The sequence below is a fragment of the Panthera pardus genome, unplaced genomic scaffold (genome assembly GCF_024362965.1).
Source record: "Panthera pardus isolate Hobbes unplaced genomic scaffold, ASM2436296v1 HiC_scaffold_22, whole genome shotgun sequence".
NCBI lineage: Eukaryota > Metazoa > Chordata > Mammalia > Carnivora > Felidae > Panthera > Panthera pardus.
The window spans coordinates 42257658-42280869 of record NW_026526788.1 but is presented as its reverse complement, the minus strand read 5'-3'; the positions used below and the strand labels follow the sequence as shown (position 1 = coordinate 42280869).

Below are 23212 nucleotides of genomic sequence, written 5' to 3'. Positions count from 1 at the left end.
CCTGAGCTGGGATGACAGAGCAGTCCCAGGGACAGGCCCCCTGCCTGGGCTACAGAGGAGCCAGGAGCCATGAGGGTGGCAGTGGGCATGCTCTGGCTCCTGGCCCTCTGGGGGCATCCCCCAGCCCACGGCTCCTGCCCATCTCAATGCCAGCTGCAGCCTCCACATCCTGGGTGATGGCAGCAAGGGCCAGGTATGTCACCAGGTGTGTGGGGATGGGTAGCCCACCGCTTCCCTCTAGCAGCTTGGCTGGGTTGTGAGGGCTGTATGCAGGGCCCTCAGAACATGGCTGGGTGAGACCTCTATCTTCCAGGCCCTTGAGGCCCAAGTGCCCTAGGGGGCTGGTCTGCTTTGCATTGTCTTCCAGCCAGCAGGGCATGAGAAGTACCAAGTCCCTTTCTTTACACGTGGGGGGCAGGGGTGGGACAGTGTGTGCCCACTCCAGGAGATCCATCCTGAGTCCTCCTCCAGGATCCTGGTGGAGGGAAACCCTCCAAAGGGCATGAGAAGTCTCTCTGTTACCTCTTTCTTTTCCTCTCCTTTCTTCCTTCCTTCCTTCCTTCCTTCCATTCTATTCCACCATTCTCTCTATATCTCCCTAGCCCCTTTTCTCCCAGGCCTCTTCCATTCTCTTGCCTCAGCTTCTGGGGTTACCCAGTACAGCCCAGGTATTTCTTACCACCCCACCCAGAATGTGACCACCTGCCTCCTCATGTTTTTCCCACTTTGGGGGCACCTCTGGCCCATCCCCAGGAGCCTCGGCCTCAACATATTTCTATGGGTTTTCCAAAAGCCCAGGAGTGCCCATTCCATTGCAAGCAAGCACCCCTATATCCTCAGCCTTTTCTTTGACTTTCCCCAAGCCCTACCTGAGCTCTGAGAGCCCCCTCCATCCTCTCCTCCTCCCTTCCATGGGATGTTCCAAAGCCACTGTGATTTGTGGACCCCTTGCTCTCCCACCATGGCCCCCTCTCCTTTTCTCTTTGGCAGTCCTTTAGACTATCTTTTCTCTGACATCTTCAACTTATCCACTAGTGACCATTGCATTTCCCAACTTGCTTAGGAATTTCAGTCCTTGGCTCAGGGCCTTTCCTACCATCTTTTAACATTTTAGAATTCCATTCTCCCTTTCTCCTTGTCTTAGATGGGTGCTGGGAGCCACTGATGATTTCTGATCAGGGCAGCAGTGTTATCAGTGTGACACTTACAATGATCCTGGCAATGGGTGTTGGGTTGATCGGGTGTGAGGGGATGCAAAGAATGGAGAGTCACCCCCCACGAAAGGATACCCTGTGTGGTCTGAAAAACAAGAACTCCGTTTTTGACCCAAGTGTCTGATGGTCCAATTCATATGGATCATCAGAGGTAAGGATTCTCTCCTCAAGAAAAGCCAGGGCTAAGCCCTGAGCCAGCCAGGAAATAGCCTCTGGACAAGGACAGTGTGACTAGGGTGATGAAGAGCCTCTCCTGCTACTTACAGAAAGCACAGGGCTGAGAGTCACACAGCATCAGTGACAGACCTGGTCCTAGAACCCACGCTTTAGTTCCATTTCCAGATTTCTTCTCAACTGGTAATTCTGTCATGGGCAGGGACCAGGGGAGGGCTTGTGATACCAGGTTAGCCTGAAGATAGAAAATAAAATTCCAAGGTCAGTTTCCAGGGCTCTAATGTCAGCCAGTAGCCATCTTTCCTCTGAAGCCAGAGCTCTTACCATCAGTTCCACCTGCCTGACAGTCCCATGACTGATAGGCACCAGCCCATCTGCATGGAGCGTCCTATGAGGGCAACGATGCCAGGAAAGGCTATAGGAGGCCCTGAGGTCCCCAATGGCCACAAGCAGATAGCAAAGTCAGACGGAGGCTTCCTCCTCATCCCAGATGCCTTCCTCAGCCCACCTCCAACCAGGGACTGTCAGAGGGTTCCATCCCGTACATCTGGATAGCCTGGGTGACCTGCCTATGCTCCATGCTCCCACAATCATGAACTTGTGGGTACTTGTGGATACTGGGGTTTCCTTGGGGGGCCCAGTCTGGGCACCTGGACAGAAGTGTTCCCATGTTCTTTATGCCCAGTTTGCCCCACCAGATGTGCTGTTGGCTCCTGCTGGCTTCTTAGTGGTTTCTTTGATCCCTCCTTGGTGAATTTCAGGCATGTTTCCGGTCAACTGCCTTCCTCCCTCCTACATCCAGACCTTCCTCTTTGCAACAGTCAAACTTCCATTATCATTGAAAATATCACTGCCCCCAGTGATATCTTCCTTAGCTGGATTGTAAGCTATTGTATAGGGACAGGGGCTATGAGTCTGATATTCTTCTGAATCTCCACAGCACCCATCCCTCAGTAGGGGCGTCCATGTATACCTGAAGAATGTGAGTGGGTGGGAGCCCCCTGTGCCACTGACAAGGAAAAGCAAGTCAAGTTCAGCCAGTCAACTCTGAATAGAGTATTCAGGCTGAACTGATGGATGCTGTCAGAGTGTGTGTTACATCAGGAAGGCCTGATTGTGAGCAGTACAAAAAGAACAAGTTCCCCTAGCAAAGCAAAACGTGACCACTGCCCCCACCCTGCTCCAGTGTGAGCAGAGAAGCCTCTAGATGAAATAGGCTGCACAAGGGCTGGGTCCCTCTGGTCTAGCCTCCAAGTTTTATCTCCTTGAGAATCTTTCCCTTTTTACCTTATGTGAGTGTGCTGCTCTCTCCGAGATGGCATGTAACACAGCCTTGAACTGTAGGTTCTTGGACGGCAAGGACCTGCTTCTTTTTATCTCTCTATCCTCTGTTTTAGTGCCAAACTTAATAGAACAAAGTTTAGGAGGTCACTGTCTGGGCAGAGGGATCACTGCAAGGAGCTTTGCAGCGCTGGGATGCAGGAATTTTTGATAGTGGTCAATAAATAGCATTGCACACCTCCAGATGACAGGTCTGCAGAACTGGTACACAGCAGGACCTCACCTAAACCCTGAAACCACCCCGGGGAGGTGGAGTCTGTTGTGGGAAACTGAGGACAATAGAAGTTATATAATATACTCAAGGACACACAACCAGCAAGCAGAGAGCCCAGATATGAATCCAACTGCAGGGGCCAAGTCCTAGCTCTTAAACACCTTAATCACCTCGTGGTCCCTCCGGGTCAGGGGAGGCTTGAGGCACCCAGTGAGTGTATGGCTTCGTTTCTGATGGCCCAAGTTATATATATAATTGTATGATATGATATTACATATATTATATGTCATATAAGTAATATCACAAAAACTGAGGTATAATTTAACAAAGGAACACTTTTAACACATATATGCAGTGCTGCAGTGCTCAAAATGATCTCAAGATTTATGAATACCCTTCATTCTTAATGCACTGTAGGTGGTGTGAGTTGTAAGGGGGACACAGAGGTCCTTCAGCCAGGGACAGGACCAAATGGCCCTCTGGGACCCCTGCGAAAGGCTCTCAAAGCAAGAACCCCTCAAAGGGAAATCCGGGGGTCTGCTCGTCCGCGGCGCCACTCCAGGGCCCAGCTCAGCCTGGAGCCTGGGTTTGGCGGGTCCCGGTTCCCGTGCAGACCGGGAGGCCTCCTGAAGGAAGGTCCGGGAGGGAGCGGGGTAGGATCGCGGACCCGACAGGACCCTCGCTCAAATGTCCCCCATTTCTGTGACCAGGACGTGGTGTGCAGCGACCCCGACATGACCCTGCCCCCCGCGTCCGTCCCTCCGGACACCTCCAGACTGCGCCTGGAGCGGACGGCCATTCGCAAGGTGGCCCGGAGAGGCCTTCAGGCCGCTGGGCCGCCTGGAGCAGCTGTGGCTGCCCTACAACGCCCGTCAGCGAGCTCAGCGGCCTCATGCTGAGGGGCCTGCGCCGCGCTGCGCGAGCTGCGCCTGCCCGGGAACCGCTTTGGCCGCCTTCCCCTGGGCGGGCGCTCAGGGACGCCCCCCAGCTGCGGCTGCTGGACCTGCAGGCCAACCGCCTTTCGGCTCGTGCCGCCTCGAGGGCCGCGCGCTTCCTGGGGAACCTCACCTTCCTCGACCTCTCCAGCAACCAGCTGCTGAGGCTCCCGCAGGAGCTGCTGGCCACCTGGGCTCACCTGCAGACGGGGCCCTTCCTTCCCGGCCACCACACCAGGCTGGTGCTAGGTAAGGGGCGGTATCCTTCACTTGGAGCCAGCTTGGGGAGCCTGGGGGTCTTAGGCAAGTTATTGAGCCTCTCTGAGTCTTGATTCTTTACCCGAAAAATAGAAATCACGCCTGCCTTCTGGATCTGAGTGAAGACTGAGAGGCACACACTGGCAGGTTTGGAGCTCAAGCTGCTGCCAGTTCAAATCCCAGCGCTGCTTCTTACTAGCTGTGTGTCCCCGGGGTAAATTGCTTAGCTTCTCTGTGCCTTGGTTCCCCTTCTGTAAAGAGAGAATGGCAATAACATCTATCTCAAAAGGTTGGAGTTGCAAGTAAAAGACAGTTCTTAGGACACAGTAGGTACATGTGGCAGGCACAGTGGTGTGCCACCTGGGTCCCTGTCAAGGTAGAGCTGGCTGCCCAGGTTTTGAGGGCACTGTCAGCAGTGGCCTTCAGCTGCCAGCCCTGTCAGGGACAGCCTTAGCTGCAGAGCAGCCTTGCCCAAAGCCACCCATCCTTTCCGGACACAGCCCTCTATCCAAAGACCTGTCAGGTGGGAGTCTAAGGACCCAGCTGCTTGGCATGACTCTGATGGGTTATTTCAGCTCCCGAGTCCCCCAGGGATTCACCAGGCCCCACTTCTCAGCTCTGTGTCTCCCCCCTTCCTTCCTTCCTTCCTTCCTTCCTTCCTTCCGTCCTTTCCTCCTTAATGAACATGCTGCACATGTTCATCTCAGAGTCTGCTTCCAGGAAACCCAACTTCCAACAATCTTCAAAACATGTGAACACCCCCACCCCCTTGACAGTCTCCTCTAAGCACTAGGTACACATACATGGATGGAAGGTGGTCCTAACTCTTTGCTAACTGGTCAGTCCTTACTGGCCATCTGCATTAGTGTGGCACTGAAGCTTCCCTAAATTTCTTGCTCCCTCACAGAACTTGACCCTCACCATATCCCAGGGGGTAGATAGTGCAAGTATAATGTCCTTTGTTTTACAGATGAACAAACACAACCTGAGGTTTAGTAAGTAGTGGTTTGGGCCCAAGGCTCATGTCAGATAGACTGATTCTCTTTCCTCTGTCCTGTGAGGGGATGGGGAGTTGTGGCAGAGGGGTGGGTAGTGGGGAGTGGGTGGATAGTATCAGAAGAGAGCCCTCCTAGCAGCATGTGCCTAGAACATACCTTGGCTCATATAGGGTCCAGCACCAGGGGCTGGAGCAGTCTCAGAATGGTTTGGGGCAGCTCCTGCCCTAAGGCCCGGGAGAGTCTCTCAAGGAGGGAATATTTAGAAGCCTCACTGCCTGCAAACAGGGCAGGAAACAGCAAGCCCCATTCCAGCTCTCTGCAGACTTTCTCATCTGATAAAGGATAATATATAGGATAGTACTCACAGGGAAAAAAATTGTTTATTTGAAAATAACATTTAACTGAATGCCCTTTTCAATATATGTATGCTATATAAATTTCATATATAAATATATATGAAATATCTGATAACTTTACTGCAATGACCATGTCAGGCAGCCAGGGCAAGGGGTGTTCACCCCGTATTACAATAAGGAAAATGAAGTACAAGCGATCTTCCAGGTCATGCAGCAGGAAAAGGCCCCCTGTGACTCAGTTTCCCAAAGCAGAGTTGAATGGTTATACTAGCTGACCCCCTCTCTTTGATTCCTTCTTGTTTGTAATAAACCAATGTCTTAACAGGTGAACCATCTCTTTTCCTGCCTAAAACTCATACCTAGCCGTGAGGGTGACAGGTGGCATAATTCATTACAGAAAATTAATATTAATTTTAATTACATAACTCACACATGATTATATGTAAACATTTAAAATATTACAGAAAAAGCTGGGGTGCCTGGGTGGCTCAGTCAGTTAAGCGTCAAACTTCAGCTCAGGTCATGATCTATCTCACAGTCCTGGAGCCTCAGAGCTTGGACCCTGCTTCGGATTCTGTGTCTCCCTCTCTCTCTGCCCCTCCTCTGCTCATGCTCTCTTTCTGTCTCAAAAATAAATAAAAACATTACAAAAAAATTAAAAATATTATAGAAAAAGCTAAAGACCCTTTTGTTCCCTCTTCTGATCCCGAATCCTTCTCCCCCTTCTAACAGGTAGCCACTGTTACGTTCATTTGCCATGTTCTCTTTTGAATGCATTTGCAGGGGTGCCTGTGTGGCTCAGTCAGTTACGCGTCCAACTCTTGATCTCAACTCAGGTCTTGATCTCAGGGTTGTGAGTTCAAGCCCTGCGCTGGGCTCTGCACTGGGTGTGAAGCCTCCTTAAAAATAATACATTTATGGGGCTCCTGGGTGGCTCAGTCTGTTGAGCATCCGACTTTGGCTCAGGTCATGATCTCGCGGTTTGTGAGTTCAAGCCCCACGTCGGGCCCTGGTGCTGACAGCTCAGAGCTGGAGCCTGCTTTGGATTCTGTGTCCCCCTTTCTCACCACCCCACCCCTGCTTGTGCTCTGTCTCTCTCTGTCTTTCAAAAATGAATATACATTAAAAAAATTTTTTTAATAAAAAAATAAAAAATAAAATTAAAAAATGCATTTACATACACATACATATATAAACATACATACACATAGAAATTTTATCTGTGTTTTACATAAAGTTTCATATTGTATATATCATATTGTTTATATCAACCAGCACTAACTTCTTCACTCAACAATAGGTCTTGGAAGTCTTTGTAAGTTGCTACAAATGGATCAGCTTCATTATTTATAAACTACTGCATAATTTTTAATAGTATCGTTATACTACAGTTAATTTAGCCATTCTCCCTTTACTGGCCCCTTAGATCATTTCCATTATTTTATTAACAGCTATGATGATACAGAGAACATTCTTGACAATGCATTCTTGTGCATGTAGACAAATGTTTCTCTAGGATAGGAACTGAAAAATGGAATAGGTCATGGAGTGTGCACATTAGACAGTTTAATATCAGTCTAATAGTCTCCAAGTGGCTGGGCCAATTCTCACCTCACACCTGTGCTGTGTGAGACCACAAATGCAGGTGTTCACTCTGCAAGTTTATTTGAGTGCCTATCAGTGTGGAAGCTTGGTTCTAGGTGCTGGGGATATAGCAGGGAAGAAGAGAGATGAAAATCTATTCCCTCATGAGGCTAATAATTTAAATGGTTGGAAGATTTAACTTCTGCCAGTCTTGGGGTAAAAGTTTCCCTGTCATTTAACTTTGCTATTTGCATTCATTCTTTGGGGGCTCAATTGTAAGAAGTGAAAGCCAGGCAGCTCACCACCAGAGCTGGGCGCTCATGATTCTTGGGGTGCAGATGTATCATTAAATGCATTTAACCAGTGACACAGGGTAGCGGTTATGAGAGGGATGGAGTGAGGATGGATGGAAGAAGGTACTGGTATCCTCCCAACTGGTGTTCAGAAGGACCTGAGAGTCACGTGTTACAAGCAGATGTATATGCAACCTCCTCAAACCTTACATTTCCCCTTCCAAATATATCAAATATATGCATGCAAATAAATAATCAAATATATCAAATATATGCATGCAAATAAATAATATGCCATTGATTATTAGACATACTATCAAATTTAATAACAATTTTTGGGGGTAAAAAGACACCACATGAAATGAATTCATTCCATATTTCAGAAATGCAAACATGTAAAAAGGAGTTGTGCTTTAGGAATGAACACACATGATACGCCTGTATCTGTAGAAGGTTCTTGGATGTAGAAGGGTGGGTGCAGTGACCTACTGTCATCTTTATAAATAAGTCCAATTTTAAAGTAAAGAGGGCTGGGGATATGACATAGGATTTGATTTCCTGGCCTCCTCACTCCTCCCCTTTTGAGCTTGTATCAAAGGGACCAATGTCAGAGCCACCCTCCTTACTGGGGTGATGCTGAGAGTTCCACACTAAACTGAGAGGACAGGGATCAAGAGTCAGGGGTCACAAAGAATTTTGAGAAATTTATTTTGGCATATTGCAGGTATTGCTGAAATCCTTGCTGCCTGACCAGTAGCCTGAAAGGGTCAGTCCAGGAATGGCAGCAGTAATTGCCAATTTTGTTAGTATGCTGTATGGCTTACCCAAATGCTTAGCAGGATTTGTTTTTATTTATGCCTATAGCAACGCTGAAAGAGAAGTACTGCTATCATTCAAGTTGAAGAACCAGCCTTAAAATTGCACAGCTAGAGAGGCAAGGAGCTGGACCTGGAGGCCAGGTCTGCTGACTCTGAGCTCAGGATATGCCTTGTCCTCCCTGACGGGGCAGGGGGGCTGGGCATGGGGATATGAATATCGGGGGCTCACCTCTTACTTGCCCTCTCATCCCTGCAGGGCTGCAGGACAACCCCTGGGTATGTGACTGCCGCCTCTATGACCTAGCCCGTTTCCTGGAAGGCTGGGCCCCAAACCTGGCTTTCATAGAGGCCAGGCTGAAGTGTGCCAGCCCGCGCAGCCTGGCCGGAGTAGCCCTCAGCCAGCTGGAACTGAGGAAGTGCCAGAGTCCGGAGATCCGTCCAGGGGTAGCCAGCCTCAGGTCCCCTCTGGGCAGTGCAGTATTGCTACGTTGTGGGGCCACCGGGGTCCCTGGGCCGGAGATGAGCTGGAGGAGAGCCAACGGGTATGCGCTCAACGGCACAGGTTTGTGAGCTACAGGGACTGTGGTGCTGAGATTGCAGACTGGGTGCGGGGGCGGGGAGTGGGGGGTGGGGGAGGGTGGGGATGTCAGCATCTTTGGTGGGAGGTCAGGTCTGCCGAGGAGAGGGAGGTCAGCTGAGCGAGGCTGTTTACTCCTGTTGTGGCTGAGTGGAGGTAGACAGGCTCTGCCCAGACAGAACATGGGACAGTGGCTTCCATGATGACAATAGCTGTCAACCTGCCCTACATATTCCAGAAGACACTCTGATCAGGGCCCACCCTGGGAGGAACAAAATGCTGCCATTTTGGTGGAAGATACTCTTAGTGTATTGATATTTATAGTAAGTTTCCAAGTTGCGAATGTTAAGCCAGTTTCACTAGGAGTGATTAACAATATGAGTTACCATCTATTGAGCTCCTCAGGTGTTGAGTACATTATGTGCATAATGTCACTGAACTTTAAAGAACAACCTGATTATCCTTTTTGTTTTGTAAGTCAACTGACTCTGAGAGGCTAAAAGCTTGGCCTACAGCACACAGCCTCCCATGTTATTTTTGCTGTGTAGACAGAGATGGTTTATCTCTGGCACAGGATGGTGGGGTTTACCAGAGTCACAGCCTACCTGCGTGCAGACAAGGGGTTGAGGAGGGATCGTTTCTTAGTGCATGACCAGAAAACCGCATGTCCTCGCAGCTCTCTTCGGGGTCTCCTTCAACTAGGCTGGCGAGTGTTGCTCTGGGATTGTGGGTTTGAAATCAATTGACAAACAAACATTGTATAAGGAGCTTCATTACGTAAAACACAAAGTCGAAGACGCTCTGATGGACGTGGCAGTGTGTCTGGGCAGGGTGGCAGTGTGCTTCCGGCTAGGCCTCTGTCTTGTGTTCACCCTGACCCACCTTCCCCCACAGAGCACAGCCTGCTTCCCTAAGGAGTCAGTTCTATAGGATTCCAGGGCCCTGAAGAATACAGATTTAGAAGGCAGATCATCCTGAGACTCAGCCTGAGCCTAGGTCTCCCCAAATTTGAGCCCAGGTGATCTTGATCCCCTTGGCTAGTCTAAGAAAAGTTGAGTAACTCCCAGTGGTTTCTCAGGATGAAAAGGTCTCCTATGTATACAAGAGCATACACAGTCCAGGGGCCATGAACTTGACCCTAGGAGGAAGTTTGGGGCAGATGGGCCCACTCATTTTCCTGCTTTATGCCTCTTTCCCCTCAGTGCACCAGGAAGTTGCCAGAGATGGCACGAGTTGGACGCTGCTGGGCCTGCCTGCTGTGTCCCACCTTGACTCAGGAGACTACATATGCCAGGCCAAGAACTTCCTGGGAGTCTCTGAGACTGTCATCTCCCTGGCCATCACTGAGCCCCAGGCTTCCACAGAACACGGTGGGAGCCCAGGGGCACTGTGGGCAAGGACAGGTGACGGGGCGGAAGCTGCCGCGTACAACAAGATGGTGGCCAGGCATGTCCCTGACATTCCTGGGCCTGCTGTCCTGGCCACTGGGCCCCCTGTGTCCAACATGAAGGAGGAGCTGACCCTCCAGCACTTCCAGATGGGGATCCCAGGAGAACGCTCAAACGGGCAGGCGGGACGCCAGGAGACCCAGATGGTGAGGTCTCTCAAGGTGGTGGGAGACACTTACCAGAGTGTGACCTTGGTGTGGAAGGCCCCCCAGGCTGGGAGCATAACTACCTTCAGCGTCCTCTATGCTGTCTTTGGGCAGCGCAGCATGCGGAGGGTGGTTGTGCCGCCTGGAAAGACCAGCATCACCATCCGTGGGCTGGTGCCCAAGACCAAGTACGTGGCATGTGTCTGTGTGCGGGACCTGCTGCCCCAGAAGGAGCAGTGTGTTATCTTCTCCACAGACGAGGTGGTAGACGCCGAGGCCACCCAGCGGCTCATCAATGTGGTGGTGATCAGCGTGGCTGTTGTCATCGCCCTGCCCCTCACCCTGCTTGTCTGCTGCGGTGCTCTGCGAAGGCGCTGCCGGAAGTGCCATTCTGGGGGCTCCGCCGAGGCCTACGTCAACCTGGAGAGGCTGGGCCACAGCGAGGATGGCTCTGAGGAGCTGTCCCAGCACAGCCTCAGTGAGGCCGACAGGCTCCTCTCGGCCCGTTCCAGCCTGGACTCTCAGGTCTTGGTGGGCAGGGGGGGCAGACGGATCAATGAGTACTTCTGCTGAGGGGGGTGCTCCCCTCCAGGTGCCCACACACCTGCCACGTCCACTTTCTGTCTTCCACTCTCACCTGCTTACTCTGACACCTGAGCCCACACTCACCCACTCTTGCCCACTTGGGTTCCTGCTTACTCATACGTGTGCACACAGTGACAGCAGCTAACACTTATTAAGCACTTACTATGTGCCAGGAAGTGTTCTAAGTGCTTTACATACACTGACTTGTTTAATTCTTATAACAACCCTTTGCAGAAGGCCCTCCCATTTTCCTGGAGAAGAAACGGGGATTGACCGACTTGCTTGTATCAGTCAGTTTTTCCCATGTAACAAATAAAAGCAAAATCTCAGGGGTATGCAGCAACAGGCACTATTTTCACCCAACCTACAGGTCTGTGGGTTGACCAGGGTGTCTCTGCTTCATGAGTTCTATTTGGGGCCCAGGATGAAGAGTCAGTGGCTACTTGGGGCAGTCTTTCTAGGATAGGTCAGATGATATCAGAGGAATGAACAAAGATAGGCAATGTCTCTTAAGTGCTTGGCTTTAGAGCTGGCACATTGCCATTTCTGCCCATATTCTCTCTGCCAAAGCCAAGTCCCATGGCCAAACCCAACTTTCACGTGGCATCAAAGGACAGCTCTGCCAGGGAGGTGATGGGGGGCAGGAAATAGTTTGCTGAGCAGTGATCTAATTCACTCTATTGCTCACAATGTATACACAACTAGAAGGTGGCAGTTCTGGAGTCAGGATCAGGCAGTTGGTTCCAGGATTGACAGTCCTTACCATGCCCCTCTTCTGCATCTTGATTACATTTATGCTAACTCATAGGCACTCACACATGCAGTCCCTTGATGCATTAGCCAAATTTGTATAGACACACACACACACACACACACACACACACAGACCCACACTGTGCCCTCACTGTGTACACTTAGGGATTCTAACCTTTTTTTTATGGGTGCCATTCTGCCTAGAGATAATTGTTCAATTTCAATAAATTCAGTGAATTGCAATAAATTTGGTTTGGATGATGCTCAAGAGACCACTGCTCATTTACTCTCAGATGTCAGGCTGGAGGAATCTGAGAGACCCTCCGTGGTGGGCGACACAGTGCACCCAATGCTGTCTGGCACACAGCTCACCTCTGTTCCCACGTAGCAGTCTTTGTTAGGATTACTGACATTACCTGCATTCCTGAGGGTGTCTCAGGGCTTTCCCAGTTACTCAGTGAGCCACTTCAAGGTGGGATTCCTGTTCAGTTTGCCTCAAGTTGGGAAGCCTCTGAGACACCTCTGTGAACGGGTGAAGATGAATGTTTCCAGCAGAAGGGTCAATGTCTTGTCTACAAGTCCGGGCTTTCATAAGGGGAGCATTCAGGGTGTTTGGTACCAAGGCCTTTAGACAACAACGGAGAAAATTTGGGTACAGCAAGCAGTCCCAGGGAACTATCCTGCTGGTATCGCCTGAAGTTACTGTACTCCCTCTCACATTTACAAAAGACCTTACAACATCTGACCTTACAACATATTTCCTTCCTTTCTCTTATTTGATTTTTACAACAACCCATTATGGAGGATGAACTGCTTGATTTTACAGATGAAAAAAACTGAAGCCCAAAGAGTTGACTGATTTGTAGAGGGTAGTGATCAATTTTCTTGGAGGATCTAAGTCTTTGATAACTTTCTGGCCAAGCTGAAGGTCACTATTCAGTGTTGATCTCTACAACGTGATCTACAGCAAGTTCATTATGGGAATGGATTTTTTCAAGTCATTGAAAACTGTAGGAACCATAAGACCACCAGTACACATGAGTATGGAATTTCCATATGTGGATATTTTCTGCCCATCACTCGGAGGGTACATCTGACTATAACTTATGGGCCATAGCCATTGGTAAGAGAAATTATTTGGTTGGAAGATGACAAAACCATTGTCTACAGCATGGGTCAACAAACATATTCTGTAAAGAAAGCCAGATAGTAAATATTTTAGGCTCTGTCACTACTACTCAGCTCTTCTGATGGAGTGTGAAAGCAGCCACAGACAATATGTAAGTTATGGGCATGGATGTGTTCCAATAAAATGTTATTTACAAAAACAAGTGGCAGGCTGGATTTGGCTCTCAGGCTGTAGCTTTCCAAACCCCAACGTAGATTCATTAAGACATTTCTGCTATTGAGACCCAAGACTCAATTCTGATTGTTTGATATATGAGACTGATAGGCACTCCCCAAATCAGAACAAATTAAGTGGATGAAAGCAGCCATCTACTGAAATGATTAAGATGTTTTCTCTAAATGATTGGCTGAGCCAATTAAGATTGAACAATTATTGGCCCAAAGACAATAAACATCCAGTCAGTTTTATTAAACCTTGTTTGAAGAAAATTCAGGAACTTGAAAGCAAGAATTTGTTAGTATTTATTCAACATCATGTGAATGTGTGTGTGTGTGTGTGTGTGTGTGTGTGTGTGTGTGTGTGAGAGAGAGAGAGAGAGAGAGAGAGAGAGAATTCAAACTTATCAATAATTCATTAAGACCTGCTTTAGTGGGTCTGGAAGGAATGACTCCAAAGATAGTCAGCCTCCCAATTTCCATCTTGTCAGTCTTCCTTTGTGTGTTCTGTCTTCCCTGGTTTGTTCTTGTAGAGGGGAACCATCCTGGATTATGTTCATAAATATTCACGTAACTGGAAAAAAATTAATTCCCGCTCTAAAAAATAAACTGATGTCTGGTTTATATATTGATCTTTTGGTATATGAGTCTGATTAGTATAAGTTGGTCCCTGAAAACCTTTTAGAGGGCAGGGAAAATAATTTCTTGTCTCCCAGTGATGAAGACCAACCTACACCAGGGTGGTCCCACAGCATGGTATCCTTGGAAGCCTTGTTTGGAGGTTGAATGAGATTGTGGCATCTCCATCATGTCTTTTTCTAACTACAACATAATTATTTCTTTTAACCTAAGCAGGGCGTAGGTCCAATGTCACTTATCTCAAGTAGCATGTGTAAGTTGCAAGGTATAAAAGGCAAGTAACAGAAAATGTATCCTAGAAAGTTGATGTAGGGTATTGAAATTATTCAGTGACCAGTGCCTTTAAAGATCCTAGAGCTGGAAATGTTTGCTTTAACTATCATATAATCCAGTGGAGACAAAAACAAACTTAAGAGTACTTGAACATGTTATTTGATTGCAAAGGTATTGTAGTCAGGATAGGTTAGGCTTATGCTATGCTAACAATTCCCAAATTTCAGTGGCTTAATATAGAAAGGTTTATCCCTGCCTTTACAGAGTCTCTTGAGTCTGTGGTAAATGTGGATGGAGGGTAGGCTCTGCTCCATTTATTCACTCAGGGGCCCAGGCTAATGAAGACTCCACCACCTGGAATGTTAACACTTGCTGTACCAAGGGAGAAGAGAACCTGGAGAGTCATGTAGGGGCTTTTAAAACATTATTTCCTCTAAAATTCCATTAGCCAGAATTTTAGTTGGATAGCCCACCTATTCAAGGGAGCTTGGGAATGTAGTCATTTGTATGTCCATCACAGGCATGCCATTAGCATGGGTAGCCAGGAAGACATCTCAGATGGGGTTGGCAGCAGATGGAAGACTGAGAGCACTAGGTTGAAAAGAGGGAAAACAGCATGCCTGCTTCTGGATATGTCACCTAGTTCTCTGTCTGAGCCATCCCAAAGTTCTACTAACATCAGGGTGCCATTTTCCAAATGAATAGATAGAAAACTCTCTTATTAAGGTTCTATTAAGACTGGCCAGGGAGCCACCACACAGAGGCTATTTATATCTAATTATTTCATAAACAGAATGTCTCTTCTCTCATGACTATCTCTACTAATAATTCTAACAGCCAAGTTCCTGAACACATCCTACTGGAAGGGAGATGAGGGTGTCATATTCTCAAACTCCTTCCCCTTGTGGTTAATTCTCTTGAGTTTTAGGGACACCACTTAACCACTAGTAATTTAAGGTAAATGACATAACCCAGCTTTAATTGCCCCAGTTCTCTTGCCTTAACTGAAAATATAGGTGTTCCCTGTGCCCATATGCCAAATAAGGAAACCAGGAGATGAAGGGGTCAGGAGAGGAGAAGGAGCAGTGCAGAAGTGGCCTGCATGAGTCCAGAAATGACATGCCAGGGGATACTCTTCTCAAGCTTTCATCAAACCACTGGAAAGTTAGGTTCAGCTGGATTCATTTGAAGAGGATAGCATGGGATGAACAGGGAAGAAATTGTGGGGGATGAAGATTTCTTTAGGCCCTTACATTTTGAGGTGAGAAAAGAATTCACTAGTGGGTTGTGATGCAGTGAATTGAATCACATTTTTTTTTTCAAAAAACAAGCTTGAAAAAATTTTGGCCAACCTGGTACAAGTTCTCTGGAGTGAGAATCAGAATTGTCTGCCATCAGGCCAAACTGGCTGGGCCCTTGGGCACCCCACCCTCAGTTGCTATATGTGGTTTTCTTTGGGAAGGGCATGACCTCATGCAAGCAATCCTTGCAGCTGAGCATCAACTTATTCCTTGAAGGGGCTCTAGGCAGCACATCTCCATGTCTAGCACAAGTTTTGCACCCATTTCACTCTCTTTGTTTTGATTTCTACCTTGAGAGGAACTTCAGAGATCTATCCAGATTGTAGAGCTAGACAAAAAACTCAAGCAAATATATCTGGCTTGGATAGAAAGCCTGGAGTGTAATCAGCTTAGTTGGTGACCCATTTCCCCCCTCACTGGTTAACTGCTAAGCGGATTTTCTTCCTTGAGGCCTTTTGTAGGGTACAATGTATATCATGAGTCTTAAGGGAACTCATGGAATTTCAATATTCACCAGAAAATACCCCAAGTAATAGGGAAGTAGACTTTTCTGCTTTTCAAGAGTCTGTTGGTGTGGGAAGGGAATCAATATATCTACTGTATGTTAGGTACTTTATTCTATATAACCTCAAATTTTCCTAGAAATGTTATGACGTGTTTATTAATTTCCCTATTTTTCAGAGGAGAAACTGAGATTCATGGAGCTTAGTGACTTTCCAAAGATCTCAAGACAAGGAAACATAAGCTAGAGAGAAGACCCCACAGGGTCTATGAAGTTTTGTCCACCAGTGAATTCCTGACACCTAGAAATTGTGTGGTTTAGAGCACATGGCCAATGTTTGTTGAATGATTACTGAGTAACGAAGTACCCCAAATCACACATATCTCACCTTAAAATGTAAGCCTTTATCATGTGACATACACAGCATTCAGGATCCAGGATAAGAAACACACTTTGGTTTAATCAGAAAACACAATCTTGTGGTTTAACCTCTGCAGCATGATGCTTCTCTGACTCTGGTCATCCAAGTGGCAAGAACAGCTGCCTTAATACAGTAGAGGAATGAATCCATCACACCAGGTGTGGAGAGAAAGCCAGAGATGGGAGTGGTCACATCTTTGTTACCCACCATGCATTCACTTCTAGAGAGTTGTTGAAAATTCTAGCTTTCAGGAGCCAATTGTGATGAAGTATTGGATGGATTCTGGCCAAATAACTTGAACCATAGTGCTCAGGATAGTATTACTTGCTGGTTTCTTAGATCTTTTTGTAAGAAACTGAGGAAAGACAGTATCAGTGCTGAATAGGACAACTGGCTTAGAGTTTGCTTTCTAGACTTGAGAACTAGAAAAAGGATAAATTCTGTGACCTTAGTTAAGACACATAGCTCTCTCTTCATGAGTTCTTTTTGAGCTTGTGATCTGGGCCATAACAGACCTCAGAGCATCCAGGGACTTTGCCACTGCTGTGCTGACCTACATCACCATGGATTACCGATAATAGGATTTGCCACTCGGAAGCTTGGACTATACTTACTCAAAACTTGCAAGGTAGTTTCTTACAGAGGAATATGGCTTCAGTTTCTCACTATTGCCTGCTAGTTCTGGTCTTTCTGGATTCACATGCAGCTCAGCCATCCTGTCTACCAGGATGTACCTGCTCAGAGGACAGTTTCGGCAGGTGCGCTGTGCTAACAAGATGCCAGAAGGTTGTAGGGGATGGGTTTTATTTGGGGAAGTTGTGGAGTGGGAACAGGCCTAGATTTGGCAGGAAATCAGCAAATCTCTAGTTGGTGCTGAACTTTGGAGAATTGTGCACTTTTACCAAAATGGGTCTCTTTTATTTCAAGTGAATGGCATATATATTTTTTCTTCTAATTCATACATCTAATGCCAGAATAAACCTGATCCCACTTCCCTGATGTTCGTCTTAAAGATTTTGTGGTTTCTTGTACAGGGCTCTGCAGTGCATGTCTACCTCTTTGGGAATGATCCCAAGGAAACTTCCTGAAGAGTTAAAGCGGTTGAGAATTGAAAATTCACCCTTATTCGAACTGCCCCAAGGGTCCTTCATCAACATGAGCACGTTGGAATACCTTTGGCTTAATTTTAACAACATCACTGTGATACACCTAGGAGCCCTGGAGCACCTGTCAGAACTGAAAGAGCTGAGACTGGAGGGGAACAAACTTCGTTCAGTGCCATGGACAGCATTCCAAGCCACCCCTCTTCTGAGGGTCTTAGATCTCAAACACAACAGGATTGATGTGCTCCCTGAGCTGGCTCTTCAGTTCTTGGTCAATCTGACCTACCTTGACCTATCCTCCAATAGGCTTACAGTTGTATCCAAGGGCATCTTCTCGAACTGGCTGGCCTACCAGAAACCCCATCAGCCTGGCTGCGGAGCCAGGATTCACTCCGGTTTGGTGCTGGCACTGCACGACAACCCCTGGCTATGTGACTGTCGCCTGAGGGGACTTGTCCAATTTGTAAAGTCCAACAGCATTCCGGTCATCCTGGTGAATTCCTACCTGGTGTGCCAACACCCTCTCTCCAAAGCAGGGCAGCTTTTTCATGAAACTGAGCTCAGTGTTTGCATGAAGCCACAGATCTCAACCTCTAATGCCAGTGTCACCATCCAGATGGGACAGAATGTGACCCTGAGATGCCTGGCACAGGCCAGTCCCTCACCAACCATTGTATGGACTTATCCTCTGAGCATGTGGAGAGAATTTGATGGTAAGCCACATGGACCCTCTCAATGTGTCTTGGGAAAGACTGAGGTCTACAGCAACCCTATCCTCAGTAGAGAGGTTCTAAACTGGGTCAATCATGAAATAAAGGTGTGGGGAAGATTGGGATAGCCTTAAATTATACTCACCACAACAGGAAAGTTTCCAAGATATAGTTCCGCTATTGGCATGATTTTAAGTGATTGCATACAGATCCCTATAGGATATACATGTATATATGTAACTATATGTATTGGAGCTGGCTTAACATATTATATAAATATGATAAAATTATACATGAACAAATATATTCTCTGAGAGTCTTCTAGATGCAAAATATGATACTATGTATTTTTAAATCATAGAATTTCTGACTAGGACTCATTCTAGAGACAATTACTTATTTCTTAAATTTGCTGGAGCAGACTTATCTGGGGTATTTGTTTGAAATAAGATTTCCAGGCTCCTGCCCTGGAGATTCAGATTTACTGTGTCCAGGGGAGGACCTAAGAATAATGTAAATTAACAAGAGTTCCCTCTTCTCCCCTCTTTCTTTCCCCAACTAATTCTTACCATTGGGCAAGGTTGGAAATTCCTACATATAGACTGAATTTTACACTTCCCACCACTGTGTTGTTCAGACCTTATCGGCTTAAAGTTGTACTACTGGGACCCTGGATGAGGAAGTGACCTCCATGGGCCTCACAACTGGGATTCAAACCTGCCTCTCATTTTCTGAAATTATATGGTCTGCTTTCATACATTAGATGGAATCACCTTTAATGCTACCCTGCATCACTGGGACATATCACAGGCCAGAGGTGGCTTCCCTACGGATATCCTGAAGTCTAGAAGACAACTAGAAATATCTGAGTAAAACTTGAGAAATATAGTCAGTTATCCAGATATTTGTTATGCATAGTGAAAAACCACTGGAAGATTAAAAAATACCTAGCTAACTGAACGGTTGATTTTTTCCCATCATTTTGATCACATCTTATTGGCTTGAGGTTAAATACCAATGAAGGAGAAATGTAGGGTTTATTGTTGTAGCCTTTTTAAGAGCCATGAGATGCATGCATGTCGTTTTTAATGCTTTGAAGTCAGTTTCTTTGGTACCATATTATATGTATCCTCTCAGTAATAACAACAGCTAGCACTAAGCACTTAGCATCAAACCTACATAAAGGATACTATTATCATCCCGTTTTACTGATGAGAAAATTGAAGCCAAGAGAATCTTAGCAACTTGTCCAAGACCATATACTTATTAAGGGATAGAACCCAGGCATTTGGCTCCAGACTCTGAGCCTCTCTATACCTGGCAGGCAAAAAAGACCCTTCTTGAAGCTCACAGTATCACACGGTGGCAAGAGATCTCCCAGAAACCATGCTGTTGGCTCAGTGAGGCTTCTGGTAGTTTGGTGGGAGCAGCTAGTGAAGTTGACAATGTGGTTTCCGTAGGCAGAAGAGCAAGGTTCCAGATCAGTCACTACCTCTGATCATTTCTCACAAGGGGCAAGTTGCTTAATCACTCCAATCCTCAATTTCTTATGTGTAAAAATGGGGTACTTACCTTACAGGGGTGCTGAGAGGCAAACACCTGGCACCAAACATATGCTTAATAAATTGTCACCTTCAGCTCAGAAAAATAATAATAATTAGCGTTGCTGAACGCTGTCCAGCTTTCTATCAGAGAAATATCTATTGGAACTGTTTTGCTCTCTCCCCACCCAGTGTTGACCTCATCTACTGCAGAAGATACTGCTCTGTCGGAGCTGGTCATACCTGCTGCCCACCTGGTGGACAGGGGTAATTACACCTGTGTGGCCTCCAACTCCATCGGCAGGAGCACCCTTGTCATCTCCCTCCAAGTCCAGCCTGCCCAGACCCTGTCTGTGCCCCATTCTGCCTTTTTCCCCTCGGATGGCAATGCCTATGTTGACCTGAGGGTCGTCAAGCAGACAGTGCATGGGATTCTGCTGGAGTGGTTTGCGGTGGCTGACACCCCTGAGGAGAAATGGTTCACCCTCTACATTGCATCAGATGAAACACTCAAGAAGGAGGTGGTCCACATCGGCCCCGGGATCAACACGTACGCCGTGGATGACCTCCTTCCCAGCACAAAGTATGAGGCATGCCTCAGCCTGGGGGGCCAGCCCCCACGCAGGGGCCGGTGTGTGGTCTTTGTGACGGGCAGAGACCATGGCGAGCTGGAGGGACGGGAGCGCCTCCTGCACATTACAGTGGTCCTGTGCGCTGTGTTGCTGGCGGTGCCTGTGGGCGCCTACGTCTGGGCAGCCCAGGCCCCCTGCAGCTGCAGGGAGTGGGGGCTGCACTGCTGTCCTCACCGCAGGAAGGCTCCCAGGTGCCCCCGTGCTGTGCCACAGCACAGGGACTGCTCCTATAGAGAGCACATAGCTGTCTGTGAGGACCGCCTGGGGCACAGAGACGATGAAGGGGATGAAGAGAAAGATGAAGAGGAAGACAAAGGCTGAACAGCTCAAGCTGGGGGCAGGGGGTGGGGGGAAGCATGGTCCTTTAATCCCTAAACCCACCCTCTGTGGCAACTCTACTTGGCTTGACCCATTCATTCAATAGTATTTATTGAGCACCTACTCTGTTCCAGGCACCAAACTTGACACAATTCTTCACAGAAGGGATGGCAATGGAGCTTTGTCCTGTCCAAATAGTTATCTTATTATACATGGTGACTGGAAATCAATAAATGTTACTCTTTCCATATATATAGCTCCGTAACATTTACACATAACATTTCACATGTGTTATCCTACTGGAGAAAGGTAGAATTCTACCCCCCCTTTTTTTTCACAGGTGAAGAAGCTGAAGCCCAGAAAGTTACTTGTGTACCATCACACATCTAGCTGCTGGTGAAGGCACCCCCTGACGGGAGCTCGAATGCCATTGTTTCCTCTAAATGTCTATTTTGCAATATTCTTGTGTCTTCCATTGTTCAAAAAGTATTATTCTTCCTCTTACTGGAAAACTCCCAATGAGATCACATAGGTTTGATATTCCAAAGATCTGCCCTTTGGGGCAGTGAGAGCCCGGTGGGTGATGTGACTCTCTATTTGTGGGTGCCTGTGCTCCTGTGACCAGTCCTTTGGTGTTCGTGAGAGCCTGGGGCCATCAGCACTGAGGAACAGGAAACTGGCTGTAGCCCAGGGCTCATGCTCCAGTGATTGTTAGAAAGTAGAGTTGTAGTCCCAGAAGGAATAGAACCTATGTAAAAATCATATGACTATATAATTATTATTATTGTCATCATTTACAAAGGGAGGCTACAGAATCCCGATTTGTACCTAGTCTGTGACATCCTGAGTTTCAGGCTTGTTTTTTTAGCCCCATGTCCCTAGCATCTCAGCGCTGAGCACAACAAATGTTTGCTACATGAGTGATGACATAACCCCCACTCCCTTCCCCTATTGTTTCAAGCTCTCCTGTTAAAGCCCTGAGAGCTGATTGTCTCCTCTTATCTGGGTGTACGTGGGGTAGAGGGTTCCCCGTGAACCCCAGAGATAGCTCATTGTCCCTCCGGGCAGCCCTGCTGTTGCTAATCTTTCCCAGGGTTTGAACCCACATCTGTCTTTTGCAGCTTTTCCGCTAGCCACAGGAAAATCCCCTGGAGCCTGTTGAGTATAAACTGGCCTCCCTGTGACATCCCTAGAAATATTTCCTCCCTCCTTCCCACCTTCCCCACCAATTCTTACTCTTTCTTCCAGGTCCATTTCGAGTATCACTTCCTCCAAGCCTTCAAAAAACATAACTACAAAGACATTATCACACCTAAGAACATATATTTTAAAATTATATATGTGCATATATAGTTATATATACATATGTATATAAACAACACATTCATACATGTAATGCAGAAGAGAATTTGTTCATGAGAAATTTCCCGTGGCAAATTTTGAAGAAAAGTGGTCAGAGCAAAAGGCAAGAGCTTGTACTTCTGTTGGCCTCTGTGTGTTTTCTTCCAACAGCATCAGAGGCTGTCCACAGGTCTTGGAGGGTACAGCAATTATGAAGGAGCCTGGGGCTACCATGAAGGCAGCAGTAGGTGTTCTGGCCTCCACTCCTAGCAAAGAAATCTTCATGGCAGGCATGGGACAGAAGGGACAGGAAGGGGGAAGGGGCCATGGAGGACAAGTATAATACAGCAGTGAGAATCAGGAGTACCTCAGTGAGCAGGGCCAGTGTTCATTCAGCCACTCCTATGAACATGGAAATTTAGGCAGAGGGAACAAGGTCTAGAGAGGATTTCTGGGAATCTGATTAGTTTAACACCCTTAGAGAGACCTTTTAAAAATTCCAAGGGTAAACATGCGTATTATTCAGATCGATCAGGCTATGTGACAGCAGAAGGGGGACACGTTAAGGCACAGACCATGGAACTCAGTTTCCTGGGCTTAAATTCTTACCGGCTTTGTGATGTTACGCAAGTTACTCTCTTTTTCTGTGCATTACTGTCATTTGTAAATTGGGAATAATAATACTACCTACCTCATAGGGGTAGTATTTCCCAATGATTAATGACTTTTCACATGGAAAGCTCTCAGAACAATGTCTGGCACACAATAAATGTCATCACAATAAACATTAACACCATTGAAAGCATCCGTGTCCGTCTGTGTTCTCTTTCAACGTGACTCAATATACAGACTGGGCCATTTGGAACATCAGATCTTACTAGGATTACGTGTGTGTGTATATGTATAAATATATATGTAATAATACGATATATATGCTAATACCCTTCACATTCTGTTCAATTAATGTTTAACTAGTGTTCTTTTCTGTTTAATGTTTAAAAGATGCTATCGTTTCAGATTCATTTGTTATGCTCTTGGGAATATTATCTATTTAGAGCTTAGGCCAAGTAATTTTAAGGTGAGTGCTTTTGGATCAGAAGTCATTTGTAAGCAGGGTGACTTACTTTTAGAATGAAGCCTTTGCTGGCCCCAGGCATCTGCTATTGTCAACCTGAGGAAGGGATTTTGTCCTTTTTCTTTTTTCTTCCTTTCTTCTGGTATGTTGGAGCCTGTACACCTAATACCCGGCCTGGCACTGACAGTATGCTCAGAACATGTGTTATTAAAAGAATGATTGAGTAAATTATTGGTAAATAAATAAATGGCTGGACCTCATTCAGCTAAAAACATGCATTTGCACAATTTCATAATGTCACACAGATGACCCCAACAT

The 23212-nt window shown here is 46.9% G+C and overlaps 2 protein-coding genes across 5 annotated transcripts; both read left to right on the top strand.

Annotated features, from left to right (window-relative positions):
- LRIT1 (leucine rich repeat, Ig-like and transmembrane domains 1) lies at window positions 1-13670 on the top strand. Its single transcript, XM_019444781.2, is given in 10 exon segments — window positions 1-150; window positions 152-193; window positions 3654-3752; window positions 3754-3813; window positions 3815-3856; window positions 3858-3887; window positions 3889-3909; window positions 3911-4127; window positions 8442-8747; window positions 9965-13670. Coding segments are annotated over 10 exon segments (1863 nt in total). The 5' UTR covers window positions 1-69; the 3' UTR covers window positions 10930-13670.
- LRIT2 (leucine rich repeat, Ig-like and transmembrane domains 2) lies at window positions 12713-20625 on the top strand. 4 transcript variants are annotated; one of them, XM_019444786.2, is made up of 3 exons: window positions 12713-12817; window positions 17209-17990; window positions 19721-20625. In XM_019444786.2, the coding sequence occupies exons 1-3, from the start codon at window positions 12801-12803 to the stop codon at window positions 20479-20481; spliced, it is 1560 nt and encodes a 519-aa protein (XP_019300331.2). In that variant the 5' UTR covers window positions 12713-12800; the 3' UTR covers window positions 20482-20625. The 4 variants fall into 4 exon arrangements, with proteins under 4 accessions (XP_019300331.2, XP_019300332.2, XP_019300330.2 ...); XM_019444787.2 differs by lacking the exon at window positions 12713-12817 and adding an exon at window positions 12861-12974; XM_019444785.2 differs by lacking the exon at window positions 12713-12817 and adding an exon at window positions 16769-16932.
- The last annotated feature ends 2587 nt before the right edge of the window (window positions 20626-23212 follow it).

Excerpts from the sequence above, each read along its gene's own strand:
- LRIT2 (XM_019444785.2), top strand. The coding sequence starts at position 16,823 with ATGGCTTCAGTTTCTCACTATTGCCTGCTAGTTCTGGTCTTTCTGGAT. Across the intron at positions 16,933-17,208 it reads TCAGAGGACAGTTTCGGCAG|GGCTCTGCAGTGCATGTCTA; the intron begins GTGCGCTGTGCT and ends TTTCTTGTACAG. Across the intron at positions 17,991-19,720 it reads CATGTGGAGAGAATTTGATG|TGTTGACCTCATCTACTGCA; the intron begins GTAAGCCACATG and ends CTCCCCACCCAG.